The sequence below is a fragment of the Leopardus geoffroyi genome, chromosome B2 (assembly GCF_018350155.1).
Source record: "Leopardus geoffroyi isolate Oge1 chromosome B2, O.geoffroyi_Oge1_pat1.0, whole genome shotgun sequence".
NCBI classification, from domain to species: Eukaryota; Metazoa; Chordata; class Mammalia; order Carnivora; family Felidae; genus Leopardus; species Leopardus geoffroyi.
The window spans coordinates 75,620,548-75,645,577 of NC_059332.1; the positions used below are offsets into that span (position 1 = coordinate 75,620,548).

Consider the following 25,030-nt stretch of genomic DNA (forward strand, 5'->3'; position numbering starts at 1 on the left):
TTTAGAAATAGGTTTTTTTCTCCATGTTTGCAAAAGAAAGTTATAGAAATTCAGCTATAAGCTAGATTGCCAGATTAGTTACCCTTCCTTTTTTAACTTGAGGAATACCATCATCTGTATTGTAGACTGACTTATTTCAGTTTTTAATGTAACACCTGAAGCTTTTTGTCTGATAGTATAGCACTGTATTAAATGAAGGGCCTATCTTGGGTTCCATATAATGATTGACTCTTTTGTGATAATAGGCATAAAACCATTGCTTAAAGACTAATTACTGATACACTGGGCATTTCCATTCCCACCACATATGGCTTCCAGAACCATTAGTTTCCTGTTGCCCTCCTCTGGATGCACTGCATTTAACTAATACCTCGGTTCAAGGTGGCCTTAAGAATGGAATATTAACACGTGTCCCTAAGTGTCTGGCTGGCACAGTTACCTATCATGATCTTGTATTCTATAAGATTGTGATACTTATATTTATATTTATATTTATATTTATATTTATATTTATTAGCTGCTTCTCATTTTGGTTCATTCAAGACTATGTGGTAAGTCTGTGTATTTGCAGATGTGATCTGTCTGCCAGCAATGTCGTTATTCAAATAACTATTTTAAATCCTGAATGAGATAGATTACTGTGGTATTCCACTAGAGACCTGATCCCTTCAAATTAACAACAGTCATCAAGCAGCACTTTGGGGAAAGAGAATATCCATTCAGTCCACCTAACTTTAGTTAATTATTTTACTCCACCCCTCATTCACCGCAGATTCCTTCAACTTTTCTAGAATGATATTATATATAAGGTGTTTTATTTTGCTTGGCAGATGTTGAAATCAAAGCACATTCCACAGCCTATGACATTATTCTGTTCTAAAAAGACATATTTGTATGACATTGTATAGTCTTTTAGAATGTTTGGAAATTGTCTCCTTTGCTGTCTCGAGATTGCAGGGCAGATTTCTTTACTAGTATGAATTTGAGGAAGCAGAAATGGTGGTTTTTGTAAGATCACAGTGCTGATACTGACTTCAAATCCAGATTTCTTGGTCCTAATCAGGTCCTAATAAGACCCTAATAAGATCAAAATTGAGTAACAATCTGTGAATCCTGTTGATAGCTTTTTCTTATGCAAAGTCTTAGATCGTGATGCATTTGTTTTTTATTTATATATCTAAGAGGCCTCCATATGATAAATGACATTAATCTCATAGTGAAATATCTTTTAAGTGATTTTGCAAATAATTTATTAAGATTGTCTTTTCTTATTTTTTGTCATTTGAGATAAAAATACATTTTCATTTTTATAGTCCTGTTGTTATACTTTTAGTTTTCTGGTAGAGCATTGTTCTTTAGGATTCAGTCCTAGTTAGTTCATAACTGTGATTTTGTTATGTCCCATCTTTGAGACTTCTTTTGTTTATCTGAATATTAATTGTGTTCTGTAGAGTTGCATAGGAAGAGATGGAAACTGAGTAAGGCCTGGACTCAGGGCTCATGATCAGCCTCATCCCCCAAAATATGGCTGTTTGATATCTTGTGCTTGCACTTAAGTTGGATTTAAACAGAAGCTTCTATGGCTGGAAACAATCTTGAAACCTCTACATTAGTTTGTCTCAGAGATGCCTCCCCTCTCTGATTTTATATTTCTGTGACTTTCTTTTAAAGTTTTTAATGTTTATTTATTTTTGAGAGAGAGAGAGAGAAAGCAGGGGAAAGGCAGAGAGAGAGGGAGACACAGAATCTGAAGCGGGATCCAGGCTCTGAGCTGTCAGCACAGAGCCCGATGTGGGGCTCGAACCTACAAACTGTGAGATCATGACCTGAGCCGAAGTTGGTCGCTCAACCAACTGAGCCACCCAGGTGCCCCATATTACTGTGACTTTTTAAAAAAATTTTTTTTAATGTTTATTTTATTTTTGAGAGAGAGAGAGAGCATGATCAGGGGAGGGACAGAAAGAGAAGGAGACACAGAATCTGAAACAGGCTCCAGGCTTTGAGCTGTCAGCACAAAGCCTGACATGGGGCTCGAACTCACGAACCACGAGTGAGATCATGACCTGAGCCGAAGTCCGATGCTTAACCAACTGAGCCACCCAGGTGCCCCAACTGTGACTTTTGATGTGAGACCTCCAGGATTCACCAGAAACGAAACATTAAATTTGTTTTCCTGCACAGTTTGAGGAATAGAAATGTAATTGTTGCAGTGATTTGCAACAGCCTTTTGGCAGCAGGCCTCTTTTTTTTCCAAACCGATCCTTCCAGATACCAACAGCACAGTACTGTTGTGGGAGGGAAATACAGAATGCTTTACAGAATCTCTAGAGTTCTTCCACATCTCTGAGTTCTCAACTAAAAATCACAGTTTTAGTGGGCTTTTAAAATGCTGTGTTGCTGCATGCTGACAGGATCGATTTCAGTGAGATTGTGGAGTGACTGGAACCCTCAGACATTTCTGGTATTAAATATAAATTGGTACAACCACTTTGGGAAATTGTTAAGCAGCAGTTAGTAAAGCCAGATCTACACACACCTTGTATACTTGCAAAAATGCAGATATATGTTCTTTAAGAATGTGCAGGTACACATACAAGAATATTTATAACAGTGCTATTTATGTATAATAGCCCAAGACTGCAAACAACCCAAATGTCCAGCAACAGACTGTATAAACTCTCATATTTATACAACGTAGTATAAATACAAACTACTGATGCATTCAACAGCATGGGTAATAGTTCAGAAGCCTCAAGGTTTGATTTATTGCTTACTATCAATCATACTTATTTGACATAATGCCAAACAAAAAAAGCCTCAGACCAAAAGAGAACATATCTTATGATTCCATTTTTATAAAGGTCAAATACAGGCAAAAACTAAGGATGCTAAAAGTCAGAATAATGGTTACCCTTGGGGGGAGGGGTGGTGCTGGCTACAAGGTAAGTTTTTATACATCTATGATTTGTGTCCTTTTATACTATTTTAATAAGAATTTTACTAAAAAGAAGAAAAAAAATAAATGCTATCTAGATGAACAGTAGCTGTTTTGTTTTTCTTTGTGAAGGCATGCTTCCCAAGAGCCAAGTGGCAGATACACTTGCCAAAGAAGGTTGTAGTTCTCCAAGGTATGGATTCTTGTTGTACTTTTTAAAAGCTAAATTACTTCTACACCAAAATAGACACATTAAAAAAAATAAACAGCTCTGAGTTTGAGTTCATGCTTACTGTATTAATCATGGTTCTTTGACATAAGAACTGTAGTGCTCATTTATCAGGCATTGTTGGAGAATGGGCTGTTTTCCGTATGTGTGAATTTTTAGTATAACTAAAGTTTGATCCATTTTAAACACTTATGTGTTTAAATCCTTGGGTTTAAAAAATTTTAAGTTAAAAAATTTCAAAAATATTTTTGACTTTAAAAACTATTCAAAAATATTTTTCTGATTATAAAATATACATTCATGGTAGAAAACTTGGAATATCTAGAGAAATAGAAAAGAAAGTGTTAAAATCAGTTGTAATCTTTCAACTCTGGATGTGTACTTAATATTTGGTCTTTTCCACCCAGCTTGATTCATATGATACCTATTTCCATATTATTCTACTTTGATAATACTGGCATTGCAATGTATTTTATGAGCAGTATTCCTGTGTCCTATGTCATATTCTGCAAAAGCCATTTTTTTTTGTCTGCCTTCCATCATATGACCATACCATAATTTATTCAACTACATTGTTTTTCATATATTTAGTTTGTTTTACTGCTTTTATGGAAATCCTTCAAAATGTATTGCATGGCAACTGTCTTAGTAAATTATGTGATCTCTATATATTTTTGTTAATGTTAACATTTCAAATGCCCTCAGGGTTATATGTATTCTTTGTAATTTTTTTCTCTTCCTTTCTCCCCACTGCCAGTCTATAATATAATAGCATCCTGCTATATTTGTTAAATTTATTAAAGTATTTCATATACAGTTTTAACTTACGGGCATAAGGAAACCTCCTCTGGGATTTACCCCAGGGTGTCCTTATGTTTATAATAAGTGCAAAAACAGTATCAGTTTAATGAACATCTATTACAAAATGGAAGACTTGGTTTTACCTTAACTTTTACTGTTGAACCATTAAAAGACCTTGATGAATTATTAATCTTGATAATAATATATTTGTGATAGGGAGGAGTGAAGGTAATAAGCATGTAGATTTTGTCATGCTTCTTAAGAAAGTATGTTGTGTTACTGCTCTTATATAAAAGATTTTAATATAATGTGTAACGTTTCTAAAAAGTATCTTTGCAAGGATATTGTTTGTTTCAGTCCAAGTTGGAATAATTACCCCCTAATTGTAAGACCTACCTCCATTATTTAGAACAAAGTTTACCTAGAGAAATATATTTTTCACTATAGATTTTAAGCTGCATATTTAAAATCATATACTTATGTTGTCATATTGCATATTTTTAAGCCATATATTTTTAAAATCACATGTTTAATGACTTAATATGTGTTACTGTACAATTATTGATATAATTATTCATTCTTTTAATATTTTATAGCTATGACTGGTTCCAGACAGACTCTTCAGTGACTATTGTAATATATACTAAGCAGAAGGTAAACAATGTCTTTAAAATCAGAAAAAAAGTGAAGTGTTAATAAATGCCAGCTATTTTCTAAGCACTCTTTTTATATTATTAACTTATTTACTCACGGTAACTCCATGGAGTAGATCCTTTTGTTATCCCTATTTTATACATGGGGAAAACAGAAAGATTAAGTAATTTACCCAATGTCACACAGTAAGTGGCAGATCTAGCAGTTTGAACCCAGGCAGCCTGGCTCCAGAGTATATACTCTTAACAGCCATGCTATAGCGTCTTAAAAAAAGCTAGACTACAAAGTATTTTATGTACTTTTCTACTCACACACGCATCTGTGTGTGTGTGTGTGTGTGTGTGTGTGTGTGTGTGTGTGTAATCATGGATAACAAAAGTGAGAATCCCAGTTAACTTCATTGTAAGAACTAATTTCTTGTGCGTAAATTGGAATTTGAAGGACAGTAGAGACTATGATACTTGGTTTTAGTATGCTTAAAACACTAATGGGATTCAGACACCCTCTTGAAACTAAAATTAAGGGGTTAATTGATTTACTAAGTACGTATGGAATTTCTGCTTTATTTGCAGCACTATTTTAGAATTCAGGGATCTAATGATGGGCTAGATATGTACATACTTGGCTTTCATGGGGCTTGCATCTGAGAAATCAGATCAGTACACAGACAACTTACAACATCTGCAAACACATCCTTCAGCAACTGGCAAGGTTCTCACACTGGAGGAACCATGTGAATTTAAAGACAAGTTCTGGCAGCTAGGGATTTCTGAGAATGCATGCTACTTGTGCAGTAGCAGAACCACAGATGAGCTGTGAGTTCCTCTGACTGTTGCGGCATGATGTGACAACAGGAGTGATGGTAATCTGCTTGATACAGCCAAGAGGACCAGAGGCACTGCCTGAACCGCTTCCACTCCTTCTCTTTATTGTCTCCTCATCATACAGTCCAAAACCAAGAGGGCATGGCCTAAGGAGGTTGGGGTCTGCTCCCATTGGTAATGTCAGTGAGGCACAGAGGATGAATGATTAAGGGAAGGGGGAAGATTTCTATGTGGAATAATGCGTGCATTATACAGTATACATGATAGGTGCCACAATAACTTGTACCAAGGCTGTGTAGAAATTAGAGCTGTCTAGAAAGCTGAAGTCAAGAGGTTGTGTAATTTGCACAGCATCATGCAGTAGTAAAAAGATTAAAATGAAGATACATATCTTGATTTCTGGTCTGATTCTAATTTTTTCCAGAGTATTTATTCAATAAATATTTACTGAGCACTTACTAGGTACCAGGCAATATTCTTGACAGTCTCATACATTCAGAGCTTAGAGATGAGTGGGTGAGGTAGATATTAAGCAGAAACAAATATATAATTAAAATTGCAATATGTGCTTTGAAGGAGAACTAGGTTGTATGAGAGAGAAAAAACAGGAGTAATATTTATTCACCTTGTGGGTTCTATAAAGAAATGCCTTATGGGGGTGCCTGGGTGGCTCAGTTGGTTAAGTGTCCAACTCTTGATCTCAGCTCAGGTCATGATCTCACAGTTTTGTGAGTTAGAGCTCTGGACTGACAGTGTGGAGCAAAAGATAGATAGATAGATAGATAGATAGATAGATAGATAGATAGATAGATAGATAGATAGATAGATAAAGCCATATGAACATCCACTGATCATCTTAAAAGTATAGTAGTTATAGAAATTTGGGGCAAATTTTACATTTTAATCTTTCTCTTTCTGCTTTCTGTTTAAGGATATTAATCTAGACTCAGTAATAGTTGATCATCAGGATGATTCCTTTAGAGCAGAAATACTTATCAAGGATTATTCATATATTATACACGTTGGTAAGTACTTTATTCTTTATTAATGGAAACAACTCCAGTTTCCCTTAATTCTGGCAATAAACTTGGTCTACACTCTAGGTAGCAAAAATATTTTATCTGATGTTGTCATTTTGTTTTGTCATTTTTGATTTATCTTTTTTCTATTTTTTTCTTTACACTAACAACAGTGCAGGCAAATGGCAGCCTGACCTCACCTTTCCCAAGTTTAAACAATTCAGTGCAATCAAAGTCAGTAATGATATGAAATATTTGTTGCCCTGGCTTTGTTAAATGTCTTTTACTTGATATCTGCAAACAAATCTCTGGAGACCTGTCCCATGCTCCTAGAACAGCCATCACTAAGTACTCATTTCATTGGCCTGTTTTTTTTGCCAGCTCCACCATGGGAAGTGCAAGGCGGCACCAAAACAGCGTGGACTGTAAAGTTGTATTGTATCCCTCAGCTGCCTGTTCCTTCATAACCTGTTCCTTCATAACCTACAATTCACTCTGTCTGCTTTGAGAAATTAAAGATCAAAAGAAAGAAACCAGAACTAAAATCTGGAACCAAAGATGCCAGGTTTAAAAAAAAAATTTTTTTTTAACATTTATTTATTTTTTGAGAGACAGAGAGAGACAAAGTGTGAGCAGGGAAGGGCAGAGAGAGAGGGAATCACAGATTCCAAAGCAGGCTTTGGGCTCTGAGCTGTCAGCACAGAAGCTGATGCGGGGCTCAAACCCACAAACCATGAGATCATGACCTGGGCCAAAGTCAGACACTTAACAGTTTGAGCCACCCAGGCACCCCAAAGATGCCAGATTCTAAATCCACATTTCACCCATAATGACTCTGGGATTTCACCCTTTTCTGCTCCAATGAAGGCGATATTGTTCTAGTTAGAAGATAGAAAAGAAACAAACAACAACAATAAGAAAATTATGTTTTAAGCAGTCATTCTTTTAAAAAAAATTTTTTTTAGTGTTTTTATTTATTTTTGAGACAGAGACAGAGCATGAGCAGGGGAGGGGCAGAGAGAGGGGGAGACACAGAATCTGAAGTGGGCTCTAGGCTCTGAGCTGTCAGCACAGAGACCAACGCAGGGCTCGAACTCAGAGTGTGAGATCATGATCTGAGCTGAAGTCGGACGCTTAACCACCTGAGCCACCCAGGCGCCCCTTAAGCAGTCATTTTTATATGAAGAACATCATTTACTTTTGCAAAACAGAGACTGATTCTCCAGACCTTGGGTGACTCGGGATTCTGTTTGCTGCCTTACTGTATTTTTTTTTCCTCTTTCCTTTTTATAATTTTAGTTTTTGTTTTTTTTTAATTTACATCTAAATTAGTTAGCATATAGTGCAACAATGATTTCAGGAGTAGATTCTTTAGTGCCCCTTACTCATTTAGCCCATCCCCCCTCCCACAACCCCTCCATTAACCCTCTGTTTGTTCTCCATATTTATGAGTCTCTTCTGTTTTGTCCCCCTCCCTGTTTTTATATTATTTTTGTTTCCCTTCCCTTATGTTTATCTGTTTTGTCTCTTAAAGTCCTCATATGAGTGAAGTCATATGATATTTGTCTTTCTCTGACTAATTTCACTTAGCATAATACCCTCCAGTTCCATCCACATCGTTGCAAATGGCAAGTTTTCATACTTTTGATTGCCGAGTAATACTCCATTGTATTTATATACCACATCTTCTTTATCCATTCATCCATCAATGGACATTTGGGCTCTCTCCATACTTTGGCTATTGTGCATAGTGCTGCTATAAACATGGGGGTGCATGTGTCCCTTCGAAACAGCACACCTGTATCCCTTGGATAAATACCTCGTAGTGCAATTGCCAGGTTGTAGGGTAGTTTTATTTTTAGTTTTTTGAGGAACCTCCATACTGTTTTCCAGAGTGGCTGCACCAGCTTACATTCCCACCAACAATGCAAAAGAGATCCTCTTTCTCCGCATCCTTGCCAACATCTGTTGTTGCCTGAGTTGTTTATGTTAGCCATTCTGACAGGTGTCAGGTGGTATCTCATTGTGGTTTTGATTTGTATTTCCCTGATGATGAGTGATGCTGAGCATCTTTCATGTGTCAGTTGGCCATCTGGATGTCTTCTTGGGAGAAGTGTCTATTCATGTCTTTTGCCCATATCTTCCCTGGATTATTTGTTTTTTGGATGTTGAGTTTGATAAGTTCTTTATAGATTTTGGATACTAACCCTTTATCTGATATGTCGCTTGCAAATATCTTCTCCCATTCTGTCGGTTGCCTTTTAGTTCTGCCGATTGTTTCCTTCGCTGTGCAGAAGCTTTTTATTTTGATGAGGTCGTGGTATTCACTGTTTTACTGTATTAATGAAATACCTTCAGTCCTGAATTTGATCAGAGTAGAAAAATGTTTTTTCTTTCCTATTTTCTCCATTCAGTAGATTAATCAGACTGGAACCTTAAACTTTTCTTCTAGAAATAATCTGTCCTATTTTTTCTTAGCATGAGACCTAATGTATATTGCCTCTTGGGGAAGAATTTTAAACAAACACCCTAGTATCTAGAAAAGTATACATTACTCATTAGCACTGCATGATTTTTCTTTAAGTGAAACCTCCTTGCCACCATCTATTATGTTTCAAATACTTTATGGCTAATTTTGTTCACACTGTAGCTAACAATATTGTAGCACACAATACAAAAGAAAAAAAAATTCCACAGTCAAAAATATGACTATATTTTTGACGCCAAAATACTGCAAGAAAATACTTTTGGATGCTGATATTGGATTGGAAGAACTAATGCAGAATGGTAAGTTCCAGATAGCCTTGTTAACACAGTGAAGTTTGAAGCAGATGTCTGTGAAAATATTTCTTCCATCTCCTCCTTCTGGAACATAATTTCCATAAGGGCAGTGGTTTTTCTTTCATTAACTGTTGTATCCATAAAGCGTAGAAAGTAATACATACTCAGTAATTTTCTTTCAATAACTGAATGAATATTCAACCTCAGAGAACAATAAGAAAGGAATAACTAAGCCAGACCCAAGCCAGGCCCGTATACACACCCATGCTTGTGCTCACACTGAGAGCACACACGCTTCAGGTGCTACACGCCTTCCCACCCTCCTCCTGTCTTGGTCTGCAGGGACGGCAGTCTGGGACCATACTTTGGACTAGTGTGGGTTACCTACTTATTGGCAATTGAGTATTTTGCTCTTCAATAGGGAGAGGAATTGAGAAGTTGAAAAAATGTATTTGTATTTAAATACTTTGACATTTTGGTTGTGCAGTTTCTTTCTCCTGGCTCTCAGAATATGTTTTACTTACCTTGAGAGATTTGAAACAGTGCATAAAAGAACCATTTAAATGATCTTACATGGTGTTCATAGGCTGTATGAATTAAAGTTGGATTTTAACTAACATATTTTTCTTTCCTAGAACTAAGCCATGAAATTGAAGAAGATTTTTCTGGTAAGCTACCAAAAAATAATTACATGTATGCATGCACACATACACACACACACACACACACACACACACACAGGGGAGAGAGAGAGGGAAAGGAGGAGAAAAATCAGCATTTGTCTTATTCTTCGTATGTATATTTTCATATTGCAAAACAAAGATGTGACATTTTCTTTATAAACAAATATGTTAATGTTTATAAATATATTCTCCCAGGTTTTTTCTCCGTCTTTAATTTCCCCTTATTCCTTTCATCTCTCTACCCTTTCCTTTTTCTCTCCTTAGAAAAAAATTCCTGTCTTCTTTCCATTCTTCCTTCCCTCCTTATCTCCACCCCACTCCTGACATGCAGCCTGTTAAATATACTAGACCAGACAAATTTTTCTTAGGTGTATATATTTAAATATGTAATGTTAACAGAGCTTATTAAATTATGAATTTTCTGCATATAAAAGTGCAATGTGGATTTTACAAAGCTGTTAATAACAGAAGATTCATAGAATGGTGGTTTTTTGGGTTTTTGTCCTTTGCTTTTAGCTTTATTGAGGTATAAACGACAAAATTATAATATATTTAATTGCATGATGATTTGATATATGTATACATTGTAAGAGAATTCCAAAAATCGAGTTAACACATCCATCACCTCACATATTTACTGTTTGTGTGTATGTGAGAACACTTAAGTTCCACTGTCTTAGCAAATTGGAATTGAACAGTATTATCAACTGTAGTTACCATAATTATACATTAGATCTTCAGACCTTATTCATATCTTAATTGAAAGTTTGTATGCTTTTGTCATCTTCTCTCCACACCCTACCCTTAGCCACTGGCAACCACCATTCTACTCTCTGTTTATAGGAGTACATGACCTTTTCTTTTTTCTTTTCTTTTCTTTTTTTTTTCTTTTTAAGACTCTACATATAAGTGATACCATGCAGCATTTGTTTTCTCTGTCTGGCTTATTTCATTTAGCATAATGCCTCCAGGTTCATCCGTTTTGTTGCAAATGGAAGGATTTCCTTTTTTTTTTTTTTTTTTTTTTTTTTCAGGCTGAATACTTCATTAGAGATATGTACACATATATCTGTAAATATATATACTTTTTTAAATATTAGTCCTTTCTTGTTTTAAAGTACTGTCAGAGTACCCTATACTGGTTCTGTGCCTTCTTTTTTTCCATATAACATAGTAAACTCTATAAATTGTATAAAGTCAAGGACCATGTTTCCGTATTTGTTAAGCTTCAAATCAATGAATGTTCATTGAAATGAATGTATTTGACTAATCTGTCTTAAAAAGTTATTGTTAAAGTGCTATTGAACTATGTGTTTACAGTGAAAAAGAATAGAATGTTTCTAAAGACAAAATGAAATATACTTTAGGTCTTCAAAAGCATATTCAATTCATAAAATTTTATCAATATGTAAAGTCTGTATCTCATTATTATACCCATATATTCTGCACTATCTTAAAAAGTCAAAAATAAAAAGATAATGTAAAGGGTTTTTAATTGTTTAAGATTCATATGCACTTTTTAGTGATTCATGAGGCTTTTTCTGTGTTTACTAGGCTCAGTATTGATCTACTGAATTTAATCATAAGAACCTCTCAAATCTCAATTGAGAAATGTTAAGAGTATAAATAAATTAAATTTGCTCTTATGAGTCCATTCAATGACTAATTTATATGTCAGCCAGCCCCTTCCTTTTTTGTTTTGGTTTTTAGCTATGTGTTAATTACTTGCCATGTCTATATTTGAGCTTATATGAGAACTGTCAATACATATTAGTTTGGCCCTTGATAAATCAGTTTGAAAGAAGTTAACTTGAATCATAAAGTAAATTAAACTGGATTTAACATCACATAAGGCATAAACAATTTTGATATGTATACAAAGTCTTACTAATGATCCCTGTTATTTCCTATCAGATCAGGACATTTGTATTGTTTGAGAAAGATTGATTTTAGAATAATGTATTATATTTAGTTTCAATGAATACAAACGGAATTTATCTTTTCAGTGCGGGTTGTTGAGAATGTGGGAAAAATAGAAATTGTCCTAAAGAAAAAAGAGAATGCTTCTTGGAAACGTCTTGGTCACCCCCTCGAGAATCATAATTCACTTATTCTAAGGAAAGATACAGGTATGCTGTGCTGTTATTTTGAGTCCTCTGTTCATGAAAATATTTTGTCAGTAGTACAACTGTACCAGAATTTGGAAGGCCATTTTGAGATGAACCTTTAAGAAGTTGAGAAAGAACATAGTGTCTTTTTTACTCCTTTTTTGAAAAAAATGTTTTAATGTTTATTTATTTAAGAGAGAGAAAGACACAGAGTGCAAGCAGGGGAGGGACAGAGAGAGAGTGAGACACAGAATGCAAAGCAGGCTCCAGGCTCCGAGCTGTCACCACAGAGCCTGACATGGGGCTCGAACTCATGAACCCCAAGATCATGACCTGAGCTGACACTGGCTGTTTAGCCAACTGAGCCACCCAGGCGCCTCTCCTCTTTGTTTTCTTTTATTGAGGTATAATTGACATATAACATATACTAGTTTCTGGTGTGTAATGTAATGATTCGATATTTGTATACACTATGAAATGATCATCACAGTAAGTCTAGTTAACATCTGTCACCGACAGATTTTTTTCTTGTGATGAGCTCTTTTAAGAGCTACTTACTTAGCAACTTTCAAATATTCATTACTGTACTATTAGTCACCATGTAGTAAATTATATCCCCATGATTTATTTACCTTTTAACCCATTCTCCTATTTTTCCCAACCCTGACCCCTGCCTCTGACAGCCACTAATTTGTTTTCTGTATCAGTGAGCTTGAGTTTATTTGTTTTGTTTTGATTTTTAGATTCCACATATAAAAGAAATCATACATGTTTGCCTTTCTCTGTCTGACTTATTTCACTTAGCATAATATCCTTAGAGTCCATCCATATTGTCCAAATGACAAGCTGACAAGGCTTTATTCTTTTTTAAAACAGCTGGATGGTATACCATTGTGTGTGTGTGTATGTATATGTATGTGTGTGGTATATATGTATGTATATAAATATATATACCACATCTTCTTTATCCATTCATCTATCAGTGGACACTTAACTTGTTTTCATACCTTGGCTATGGGGAGGTGCATGTATCTTTTTATATTAATATTTTATATTATATTTTTGTTTTCTTCAGATAAATACTTAGAAGTGGAATACTGGATCATATGGTAGTTGTATTTTTAATTTTTTGACAAACTCCATTCTGTTTCCCATAGTGGCTGCACCAATTCAGATTCCCACCAACAGTGCACAAGGGTACCCTTATGCAACTCTTATTTTGTGTTTTTGAGAATGTCAGTTCTCAGAGGTGTGAGGTGACAGCTTATTGTGGTTTTGATTTGCATTTCCCTGGTGATTGGTGATGCTGAGTACCTTTTTATGCACCTGTTGGCCATTTGTATGTCTTCTTTGGAAAATGTCTCTTCAGGTTCCCTGAATTTTATTTTTAGATTTTAATCTATTTTTTAGTCAGATTGTGTTTTTGCCATTGAGTTGCATGAGTTCTTTATGTATTTTGGATCTTAACCCTTTATCGCATATATGATTTGCAAATATTGTCTCCCATTCAGCAGGTTGCCTTTTCATTTTGTTGGTGGTTTTCTATTATTGTAGAAGCTTTTTATTTTATTTTAAAAGTTTATTTTATTTCTTTTTAAGAGAGCGAGCAAGCAGAGAGGAGGGGCAGAGAGAGGGGACAGAGGATCCAGAGCAGGCCTACACTGTCAGCACAGAGCCCGACGTGGGGCTCGAACTCACAAATTGCAAGACCGTGACCTGAGCCGAAGTCAGATGCTTAACTGACTTAACCCAGGGGCCCCTTGTAGAAGCTTTTTAGTTTGATGTAGTGTCTAACTTTAATTTTGCTTTTGTTGCCTCTGATGTCAGCTCCAAAAAATCATTGCCAGGATCGCAGGTAGCTTACCATCTGGTTTCTTCTTCTTCTTGTTACAGGTCTTACATTCAAGTCTTTAATCTACTTTAGTTTTCGTATATGTTATAAGATACTAGTCTAGTTTCATTATTTCGTATATGGCTGTCCAGTTTTCCCAGCACCATTTACCTAAAGGGACTGTCCTTTCCCCATTGTATATATTCTTGCCTCCTTTGTCGTAAATTAATTTACATATACGTGTAGGTTTATTTCTGGGCTCTCTATAATCTTCCATTGATTTATATGTCTGTTTTTATGACTACCATATTGTTTTGTTTACCATAGTTTTGTAGAATAGTGAAAAAGGGGAGTATGGTACCTCTAGCTTTCTTTCTTAAGATTTAAGATTTCTTAAGATTGCTTTGGCTATTTGAGTTTTTTTGTGTGATTTCATACAAATTTTAGGATTATTTGTTCTAGGTCTGTGAAACATGCTATTGGTATTTTGACAGTGATTACACTGAATGTGTAGATTGTTTTGGGGAGTATGGGCATTTTAACAATTTTTGTGGATTCTTCCAATTCATGAGCATAGTATTTCCTTGTATTTGTGTCATCTTCAGTTTTTACCATCTATATCTTATACTTTTCAGACTACAGGTCTTTTACCATCTTGGTTAAATTCCTAGGTTTTATTCTTTGTGATGCAATTTTAAATGAGATTGTTTTCTCAATTTCTCTTTCTGATAGTTCATTATTAGTGTACAGAAATGCAACATATTTTTTTTGTATATTGATTTTGTATCCTGTAACATCAATTATTATTTCTAACAGTTTTTTGGTAGAATCTTTAGGGTTTTTTTAAATATGTAATATGTCATCTACAAATAGTAACAGTTTTACTTCTTCATTTCTAATTTGGGTATTTTTTATTTCTTTTTCTTGCTCTGGCTGGGACTTCCAATATTATGTTGAATAAAAGTGGGGGAGTCAGCATCCTTCTCTTGTTCCTGACCAGCTTTTTACCATTGAATATGATTTTAGCTGTGAGCTTGTCATTAGCAGCCTTTATTAATGTTGAGGTGTGTTCCCTCTCTACCCACTTTGTTAAAAGTTTTTATTATAAATGAGTGTTAAATTTTGTGAAATGCTTTTTCTGCATCTGTTGAGGTAATCATATGGTTTCTGTCTTCCAATTATTAATGTAGTGTATCACATTGATTGGTTTGTGGATGATGAACCATTCTTGTATCCCTAGAATAAATCCTTCTTTACCATGGTGTATAATCATTTTAATGTATTGTTGAGATCAGTTTGTTAATATTTTGTTGAGGATTTTTACATTTATGTTCATCATGGTATAGGTTCTGTAATTTTCATCTCTTCTGGTGTCCTTGTCTCGTATTAGGGTAATACTAGCCTTGTAAAATGAGTTAAGAAGCATTCCTTCCTTTTCTTTTTTTGGGAAGGATTGGTATTAATTTTTCTTTGAATGTTTGGTATTATTCACCAGTGAAGATATCTGTCCTGGACTTTGTTTGTTGGCAGGTTTTTAAATTACTGATTCAGTCCTTACTAGTAATTGGTTCATTCAGAATTTCTATTTTTTCATGATTAGGTCCTGAAAGATTGTATGTTTCTAGGAATTTAAATACATCCCGTAGGTTGTCCAATTTGTTGGTGTATAATTATTCATAGAATTCTTTTATGATCTTTTACATTTCTGTGGTACCAGTTGTAATATCATCTCTTTTATTTCTGATTTTATTTGAGCCCTAATTTTTTTTTTAAGTCTAGCTAATGGTTATCCAATTTTATTTATCTTTTTAAAGAACCAATTCTTAGTTTCATTGATCTCTTTTATTGTGTTTTTAGTCTCTGTTTCATGTATTTCTGCTCTGATATTTAATGTTTTTTTCCTTCTACTATCTTAGTGCTTCATTTATTCTTTTTGTCCTGGTTCCTTGCTATATGAAGTTAGGTTGTTTTTTTGAGATTGTTTTCATTTATTGAGGTAGGCATTTGGTACTATGAAATTCCCTTTAGAAAACTGCTTTTGCTGTATCCCATATTTTGATATGTTGTATTTCCTTTTCGTTTGTCTCAAAGTTTTTTTGACTTCTTCTTTTATTTGTTGACCCATTGATCGTTCAAGCATGCTGTTTCATCTCCACACATCTGTGAATTTTTCACTTTTGTTCTTGTAATTGATTTCTAGTTTCATACCATTATAGTTGGAGAAGGTGTTTGATATGATTTAAAATTTGTTCCGTGGCCTAACATATGTTCTGTGTGTACTTGAGAAGAATGCATATTCTATTGCTTTTGGGTGGAGTGTTCTGTATATATCTATTAAATCAGTTTGGTCTAATGTGTCATTTAAGGCCAGTGTTTCCTTATTGATTTCCTTTCTGGTGTAAGTGGCATATCGAAGTCCATTACTATTAATGTATTGTCAATTTCTCCCAATTAGGTCTGTTAATATTTGTTTTATGTATTTAGATACTCTAACCTCTGTTGGGTATATAATATTTACAAATGTTATATCCTCTTTTTGCATTGACCCCTTTATCATTATATAATGCTGTCTTTGTCTCTGATTACGGTCTTGGTTTTGAAGTCTATTTTGTGTGATAGAAGTATAGCCAACTCAGCTTTCTTTGGGTTTCCATTTGCATGGAAATTCCTTTTTTCATTCCTTTGCTTTCTATCTGTATGTGTCTATCTGAAGTGAGTCTCTTATAGGCAGTGTTTAGATGGATCCTGTTTTTTAATCCATTCAGCCACTCTATGTCTTTTGACTGGAGAATTTAGTCTATTTACATTAAAATGATTATTGATAGGTATGTACTTTTTGCCATCTTGTTAATTGTTTTCTGATTGTTTTGTAGTTCCTTTCTTCTTGCTCTCTTCCGTTATGATGTGATGACTTTCCTTAGTATTATATGTAGATTCCTTTTTTGTTATCTTTAGTGTTTACACTATAGGTTTTTGCTTTATGGTTACCATGAATGAGGCTTACATACAAAAATCTATATTTGTAATGGTCCATTTTAAATTGATAACAACTTAAGTTTGAATGCATTCTACAACTCTACATTTTTGATGTTACATTTAACAAGAACTTTTTTCTTGTGTAAACCTTAAGTAATTATTGAAGTTGCAGTTGTTTTTATCACTTTTGTCATTAACCTTCATACTAGCTTTCTAAGTGATTAATCTACTACCTTTTTTATATATTTACCTTTACCGATGAAATTTATACTTTCATATATTTTCTTGCTACTAATTAGTGCCATTTCTTACCAGCTTAATGAAGTCTCTCTAACATTTCTTGTAAGGCTAGTTTAGTGATCATGAACTCCTTTGGCTCTTACTTGCTTGGAAAACTCTTTTTTTAATAGAGATTAAATTTTAGTCTCTACTATCTAATGTTTAGGCATTACAAAGTTATTAGGTAGTGATATCTGAATAGGGAAGCCTACTTGTTCTTAGACTGTTGTTCAACCATTTACTCCTTCAGGTTCCTTTTTATGAAAGGTGCAAAAACAAGTTTAAGTTTATGCCTCATATGCACATCACCTTTTTTTTTATATTAAAGACAACATGTTTATTGTTTTTCTGTTTATTTAAACCATTTTCTCAGTTTACTCCTAAAAGATGTAATTCATTTCCTTCATTAAATTTCTTCATTCATTTCTATTTTTTGTTTATTTTTTAGGTTTTTAATCTTAGTATAACATATTTATAAAAAGAGAATGCATATTATAAGTGTTCCACTTGATGAATTTTCACATAATGACATCCTCTATATTTGTTTGTTTTAAGTTTATTATTTTGAGAGCGAGGGAGAGAGAAAGGATCCCAGGCAGGCTGCATGCTGACAGTGCAGAACCTGCCTGACATAGGGCTCAAACCCACGAGCTGTGAGATCGTGGCCTGAGTTGAAACCAAGAGACAAATCGACTTGGCCACCCAGGTGCCCCGATCCAAGAGTTTTAAAATTTCACAATATGATATGCCTTAATGTGGGTCTGTTGTCATTTATCTTACTGGCTCTTTATCCTTTGTGTTATTTTTCATTATAGAAACTTAAGACCTACAGTTCTGGGAAATATTGATTTTCCTTGTCTTCATAGTCTGTTTTTTTTGCTGTCCAGAATAAGAAGTATTCTTATTTGAAGCCTTTTTAATTTTTTTTTTCAACGTTTTATTTATTTTTGGGACAGAGAGAGACAGAGCATGAACGGGGGAGGGGCAGAGAGAGAGGGAGACACAGAATCGGAAACAGGCTCCAGGCTCTGAGCCATCAGCCCAGAGCCTGTCGCGGGGCTCGAACTCACGGACCACGAGATCGTGACCTGGCTGAAGTAGGACGCTTAACCGACTGCGCCACCCAGGCGCCCCTGAAGCCTTTTTAAATAAGTCTTCTAAATAGCTCATCTTTTCTCTCTTATTTTCAATTTTGTCCTTTTGTTCTATATTTTGTTAGGTGATTTCTTTAGCTGTGTCTTTCAGTTCTTCTATTGACTTATTTGTTTCTACTATCATATTTTTAACTTCTAAGAACCCTTTTCATTTCTGTTCCTTTGTTTTAGTATCATGTTCTTCACAGCCTCTCTTATCTTTTTAAGAGTTACTGACAGAGTTTTAGAGTTTCCTTCTCCCTATTTAACCTGTGTCCCCAAAGTTTGTTTGTTTTAGTTTGTCTTTCATATTAGATGCTTTCTTTGAATGTCTTTTGATCCCTGACTACCTGCTCATATATCTGGGGGTGGAACTCTAAAAGCTGCTTAGAAACTTTGTGCATGTGGGTGAGACTTGTTAACAATAATATTACCTATATTGATGGGTCGCTTCCTTGGAAGAAGTTCGATGCCAGTATTTTGCAAAGTCTTAAGAGTAGACAGTGTCCTACTTTGCACTCAAAATTTCAAAAGTCTTGGGGCGCCTGGGTGGCGCAGTCGGTTAAGCGTCCGACTTCAGCCAGGTCACGATCTCACGGTCGGTGAGTTCGAGCCCGGCGTCAGGCTCTGGGCTGAGGGCTCAGAGCCTGGAGCCTGTTTCCGATTCTGTGTCTCCCTCTCTCTCTGCCCCTCCCCCGTTCATGCTCTGTCTCTCTCTGTCCCAAAAATAAATAAACGTTGAAAAAAAAAAAAAAAATTTCAAAAGTCTTATGGGGAAGTGGGCTGGGTGTCTGTAAATTTAATTTCTTTTATTTGTTTGTTATCTAGTATACTATATTAATTTGCTAGCGTATTTGCATAGCAAAGTACCACAAACTGGGTGGCCTAACAAATTTTTCTCAGTCTAGAGGCCAGAAGTCCAAGATCAAGGTGTTAGCAGAGTTGGTTTCTTCTGAGACTTCTTTCCTTCGCTCGTAGATGGCCATCCTCACATGGTCTTCCCTTCATGTGTCTGTGCCCCTCATTGCCTCTTTTTACAAGGATATCAGTCATACTGTATTAGGGATCACACACTAATGACCTCATTTTCACTTATTTAACCTTCTAAAATAACTTATCCCCAAATACAGCCACATTAGGAGTTACAACTTCAACATAGGAAAATTGAGGGGGACACAGTTCAGGCTTGTAACGTATACCCAATCCAGAGACCCTTTGTTTTACCCACTCTAGAGAGTAAACTTCTAATATTTTGCCAGAATAGGAGAAGGCCAATATGTGTCTATTATAAGTAGGGCAGGACTTCATAAAGGGTGAGAGATGAGAGATTTCTTGTAAGAACATCTGGAAGGTGGTTTCAGAGATAATTGGTCCTGCCAATTCCTGAGCCTTTGGGGATTTTTTTTTTTGTTATAAATGAGTTGAGTCTGGCTTTCTTTACTTCTAGTTTAGGATTCAGCTTTATTGAGTCTGTTGAATCAATACTAGTTACTAGTTACTAGTTATCTCTTTACCTTGTCAGCTCCTAAAATTTTGTTGCATTTTTTAATTTCCATTCTTTCTGTCCTTGTAGTCTTATGCCTTACAAAACAACCGAACAACCTCCTCTCCCCACAAAAAAAAAAAAAAAAGAAAAAAAAGAAAAAAAAAAACTTCACTATTTTTTAGGGGAGTTAGGAGGAATTAACTGCATGTATTCACTGTAGCATCTTTAAATATTTAAAATTATTATAGGGGTGCCTGGGTGGCTCAGTTGGTTAAGCATCTGACTGTGGCTCAGGTCGCTATCTCGCAGTTCATGAGTTCACGCCCCGCATTGGGCCCTGTGCTGACAGCTCAGAGCCTGGAGCCTGCTTTGGATTCTGTGTCTCCCTCTCTCTCTGCCCCTCCCCCATGCTGTCTCTCAAAAATAAATAAATATTTGAATTTTTTTTAATATTATTAATATTTAAAACTATAAAGATATATTTGTGGATAATATTTAATTTCAGTAAAGTATCAGTGTTATTTTGAGTATATGTTGTGACTAGAAGGCTGTTTTAGGCACAATGTGAATTATTTTCCCAAGTGGAAGAACATACACTGACATGAGATTGAAGAGTACTTTTTTATAAAGAGACAGACTAGCAACAGCCAGTTCTCTAGTACAACCTGAACATATTCTGAGGTAACCCCAAATGAACAGATGCTGATGAATTTGTGAATGACTCCCTGAAAGAAGCAAAATTCAAGCAGTGTTGTGAAAGTAACTCTCAAAAAAGTAATAAGAAACTATGAAGGGTTTTCCAGGAAGAGCCTCAGACTGTTCCTAGGTACTTATTGTGCTAGGTATTTTGCAGGTTGTAGAGAAAGAAAAATGTAGGCCATGAGTGAGGAAAAGTCAAATAGAATTCTTTTATTGTGGTATTAGGAAGGGAGAAAGAACATAGAGAAATAATAGTGTGATCTAGCAGATCAGAAGAAAATAGATAAAAGATAGTGATGATGAAAAGAAATACTATTAAAGTGAAATCTCTTGCCCTGAAATGATCTATCTAGTGATTGAAAAATCATGGCAAACCAGATAAAAGCCAAGCCCAAGAAATAAATGACGCTAGGAACTAAGAGTGACCTCTGTTTGGAAATTGTTAGAATGAGTATCTCTCAGGTTTTCTCTATAATTTCCTGAGGCTTTCTAGAAATTTTGTCTCTGTCATACATTTCTGCTTGAGTCATGAATCACCATGGTTAGCTTTAGCTTTCTTGTCTAAAATTGGAGCAGTGCATGTATTTTTCATTGAATTAAGTTTTTCACCTTGGAAAATGACTAAGAGTTTAGGGGATACTTTTATTTATTTGGCTGAATTAGCAAAGATAATTTCTCCTTCCTTTCCCCTCCTTAAATGGTGACAGAAATTGTAGATTATTTTATTCACTAGCAAAGTTGAATACTTATATCATCAAATTATTGTGATTAACTTGCTGTCAATAACATAAAATGTTTATAGTCCATCACGTGGTTCCTAGGTTTTCAGTTTGTTGAAATTATTGACTTTATGATACTAGCATGCTGGCTTCCTCTTACTGAAATGTCTTAACTAAAAGAATTGTTGTTTGAAATGATATGTAAGTTGAAGACTTAATGCAGTACCTTCTCATGTCAAATCTAGAATTTACTTATACAAAAGATTAAAATAGAGCAAAGAACATAATTAGGGAAGAGAAAACCACTTCATTTTTGCCTTTAATCCAAATGTAATAGGTGATATTTTAAACTGTTTATCAGTGGGACTAGACTACCACTTATAAGTTGGATGCCTCCCACTTTTCCCCCCAAGATGACAATTATGAGCAAATAGTTGTGTGTGTGTGTGTGTGTGTGTGTGTGTGTGTGTGTGTGTGTGTGTGAGATGGTGAGGAACTTGTTTGTCTGTAAAGGTTCAGAAACTGATAGGTAATTGGGTTACTGTTTCTATACCCAACCTAAAATTTTATTTTAATGCAGTTACCTTTACTGTGGGGACTTTGATCACCAAAGTTAGTATTAAAGATTCGCCAACAAACAACTCAGTACATGAATATTGAGATACAGAATTGTAAAAAAGAATTTTTAAATTTTTGTCATAATTGTGATGTCAGTAGCCACTTATAAACCTTTGTGTTAAATATATTTATTGAATCTGTAACTGTCTTTTTAATGTAAGTTGAACTATGTGAAATTGCTGATACTGTATTTTTAACCTAGGAAACTTGACAGTTTTACATGGTTTGAGCTATACTTTCATAACAGCTTCTTTTTAAAAATTTTTAAATTTTATTATTAGTTTTTATTTTTTGAAAGAGAGCATGCGTGTGGGTTGTAGAGGGGCAGAGGGTGAGGGAGGAAGAGATTCTTAAGCAGGCTCCATGCCTGGTGTGGAGCCCGATGACACAGCTCAAACCCACAAACCATGAGATCATGACCTGAGCTGAAAATCAAGAGTTGGATGCTAAGCCACCCAGGTGCACCTCATAATAGCTTCTTAACTACAAAAACCACACACACACACACACACACACACACACACACACACACTGAGGTACTGTCTGTATTCATAAATGTGCTTGTGTGCTTGTTGACATACTGTAAGCAGTCATTTAATTGAGACTTTCTGTAAGCCCATGATTCTGCAGGCAAGCTGCTTGCTCTCTCAATGGAACAGACCTTCTTGAAGGTGTAGGAAGAACCACCTCCTCATTGCTCCCCAAATTTTGCCTGTACATCCATGTTTCTTTGCTGTCTAAAATAAGCATTCAAAAGTGCTAGAAATGAAGAAATACTGAAAATAGCAAAGAAAAACTTCTTGTGCTTTGTTCTCTTAAATTATCTCCTCTACCCAGCAGGCATGAAGTTGTCCTATACTCAGTAACCATAGAATGCTTTCGCATCTTGCTGTCTTATTTTCATCTCTATCAAAATGGCCCAAACGTGAAATCTGAAGAAACACGGAATAGATGGGGCAGACTGTAACTGTGTAAGAAATTATTTATTGTGTTAAGAGATAAATGGAAGAAGTTTAAAACCTTAGAATTCAGGTGATTCAGGTACTTGAGTATACAGTGTTGGCTGCATTATTAGTTGTGGAACGAGAGAAGAAAGGTGATGGGTATAGAAGTGTTCCAGTTTAGTGACAGTCTTGCTAAATGGGGTGTGGTCTGAGACTCCATTGAATCTAGTCTTGGAGAAAGAGCCACCTTTCTACTACTGTTCACTGTTACTGTTTAACTCCACAAAATCCTCACTTTGAAAGATTTAATTCTCATCAGTCTAAGGTAGTAAAACATCTTAGTATAACTTTAGGAATATTTTTTTTTTTTTTTAATTTTTTTTTTTTTCAACGTTTATTTATTTTTGGGACAGAGAGAGACAGAGCATGAACGGGGGAGGGGCAGAGAGAGAGGGAGACACAGAATCGGAAACAGGCTCCAGGCTCTGAGCCATCAGCCCAGAGCCTGACGCGGGGCTCGAACTCACGGACCGCGAGATCGTGACCTGGCTGAAGTCGGACGCTTAACCGACTGCGCCACCCAGGCACCCCAGGAATATTTTTTTTTAACAGCTAAGACAAAGAGGAATCTGTGTTTTATTGTCAGTTTGATATTACTAAATTACCAATTATGTATGAAAATTCTCAGTTTTTGAGCATTCTGCTTCATTGTGTTCTACCCCAGTATATGAAGAGACAGATGTATGCCCACAGATAACTGTCATCCTTAGCGTTGGAAGACAGGTTGTGAATGTATTTTTACTCATATATACAAGAGTCATTTGGGCAAGGATATTAAAACTGTACTACTAGAAATTACGTGGAAGTTTTATCAAAATTAGTGAAAAGCCTAAATAATTTTTTAAAAACAACAAAATAAATGCAGTTATGTAACTTTTTTAAAAGTAATAAAACTCAGGGCGCCTGGGTGGTTCAGTTGGTTAAGTGTACGACTCTTGATTTTGGCTCAGATCATGATCTCATGAGTCCATGACATCAAGCCCCGTGCCTGCCTGGCATTCTCTTTCTCTTTCCCTTTCCCTTTCTCTTTCCCTTTCTCTTTCTGTTTTTCCATTTTATAAATAGATAAGCTTAAAAAAGAAAATAAAAGTAGTATAACTCAAATTTGTTATTTCTTCAGTATAGGAAGATATTCTAATGACTTCATAAGTTTGAATTATTTTATCAGTAGTCAAAATGTTATACATTTGTACAGTGCTTGAAAATAGTTTATACTGAAGTGTTCTAAACATCATCCGTGCAGTCAGGTTCACTGCTCATCAAGGTTCACTGCTCATCAAGGTTACTGTCTTGGCACAAACAGATGGCTAACAAGGCCCCTACAGTATGAACTGTGACAGATTCTTTTTTTTTTTTTTTTTCAACGTTTATTTATTTTTGGGACAGAGAGAGACAGAGTATGAACGGGGGAGGGGCAGAGAGAGAGGGAGACACAGAATCGGAAACAGGCTCCAGGCTCTGAGCCATCAGCCCAGAGCCTGACGCGGGGCTCGAACTCACGGACCGCGAGATCGTGACCCGGCTGAAGTCGGACGCCCAACCGACTGCGCCACCCAGGCGCCCCTAAACTGTGACAGATTCTAAGTGAAATGTCTGTTGGATTGAATGGCTGTACGTTGTAGTTTTTTTCCTGTATGGACATATTTAGTACGTACATATATTTTTAAGTATTATAGATGTTAGTATGTTTTGGGTTGTTTTTTTTCCCCCAAGACTGCATTTTTTTTTCATTTTTTTTTAATGTTTATTTATTTTTGAGACAGAGAGAGACAGAGCATGAATGGGGGAGGGTCAGAGAGAGAGGGAGACACAGAATCTGAAGCAGGCTCCAGGCTCTGAGCTGTCAGCACAGAGCCTGACGCGGGGCTCGAACTCACGGACCATGAGATTATGACCTGAGCTGAAGTCGGATGCTTAACCGACTGAGCCACCCAGGCGCCCCAAGACTGCATTTTTAAGTATGTAGTCCCACTAACTGATCGCCCCATGTTGTTCAGGAAGATCTGGGAGGAATCGATGAGTAAAGATAGATAGCAAATTAGGAGGTAAGTAAATGACATTTAGGTGATCGAAAGTAGTAATGAGTGCTAAGAAGTATCATCGATCAAAACAGAAGAGAATGGGGATATTCAAAAAGAGGTATATGTGGGATGAATCTTGACTTGCTGAACTGATTCCTTAATTTGTACGTTATATAGTAGGAACTTGTAAAGGACAGAAGGATAATCTATAAATTTGTGCTTGTACCGAC

At 35.6% G+C, this 25,030-nt stretch overlaps 1 protein-coding gene across 3 annotated transcripts in view; it reads left to right on the top strand.

The window, feature by feature from the left end:
• LOC123608680 (cytochrome b5 reductase 4) overlaps positions 1–25,030 on the top strand; it is a 100,650-nt gene that overhangs the window by 51,385 nt on the left and 24,235 nt on the right. For all 3 annotated transcript variants that reach the window (XM_045498928.1, XM_045498926.1, XM_045498927.1), the window contains exons 6-10: positions 3,068–3,128; positions 4,562–4,619; positions 6,375–6,468; positions 9,879–9,911; positions 11,933–12,055. In XM_045498928.1, coding sequence (XP_045354884.1) covers positions 3,068–3,128; positions 4,562–4,619; positions 6,375–6,468; positions 9,879–9,911; positions 11,933–12,055 — 369 coding nt within the window. The remainder of the gene's footprint in view (positions 1–3,067; positions 3,129–4,561; positions 4,620–6,374; positions 6,469–9,878; positions 9,912–11,932; positions 12,056–25,030) is intronic.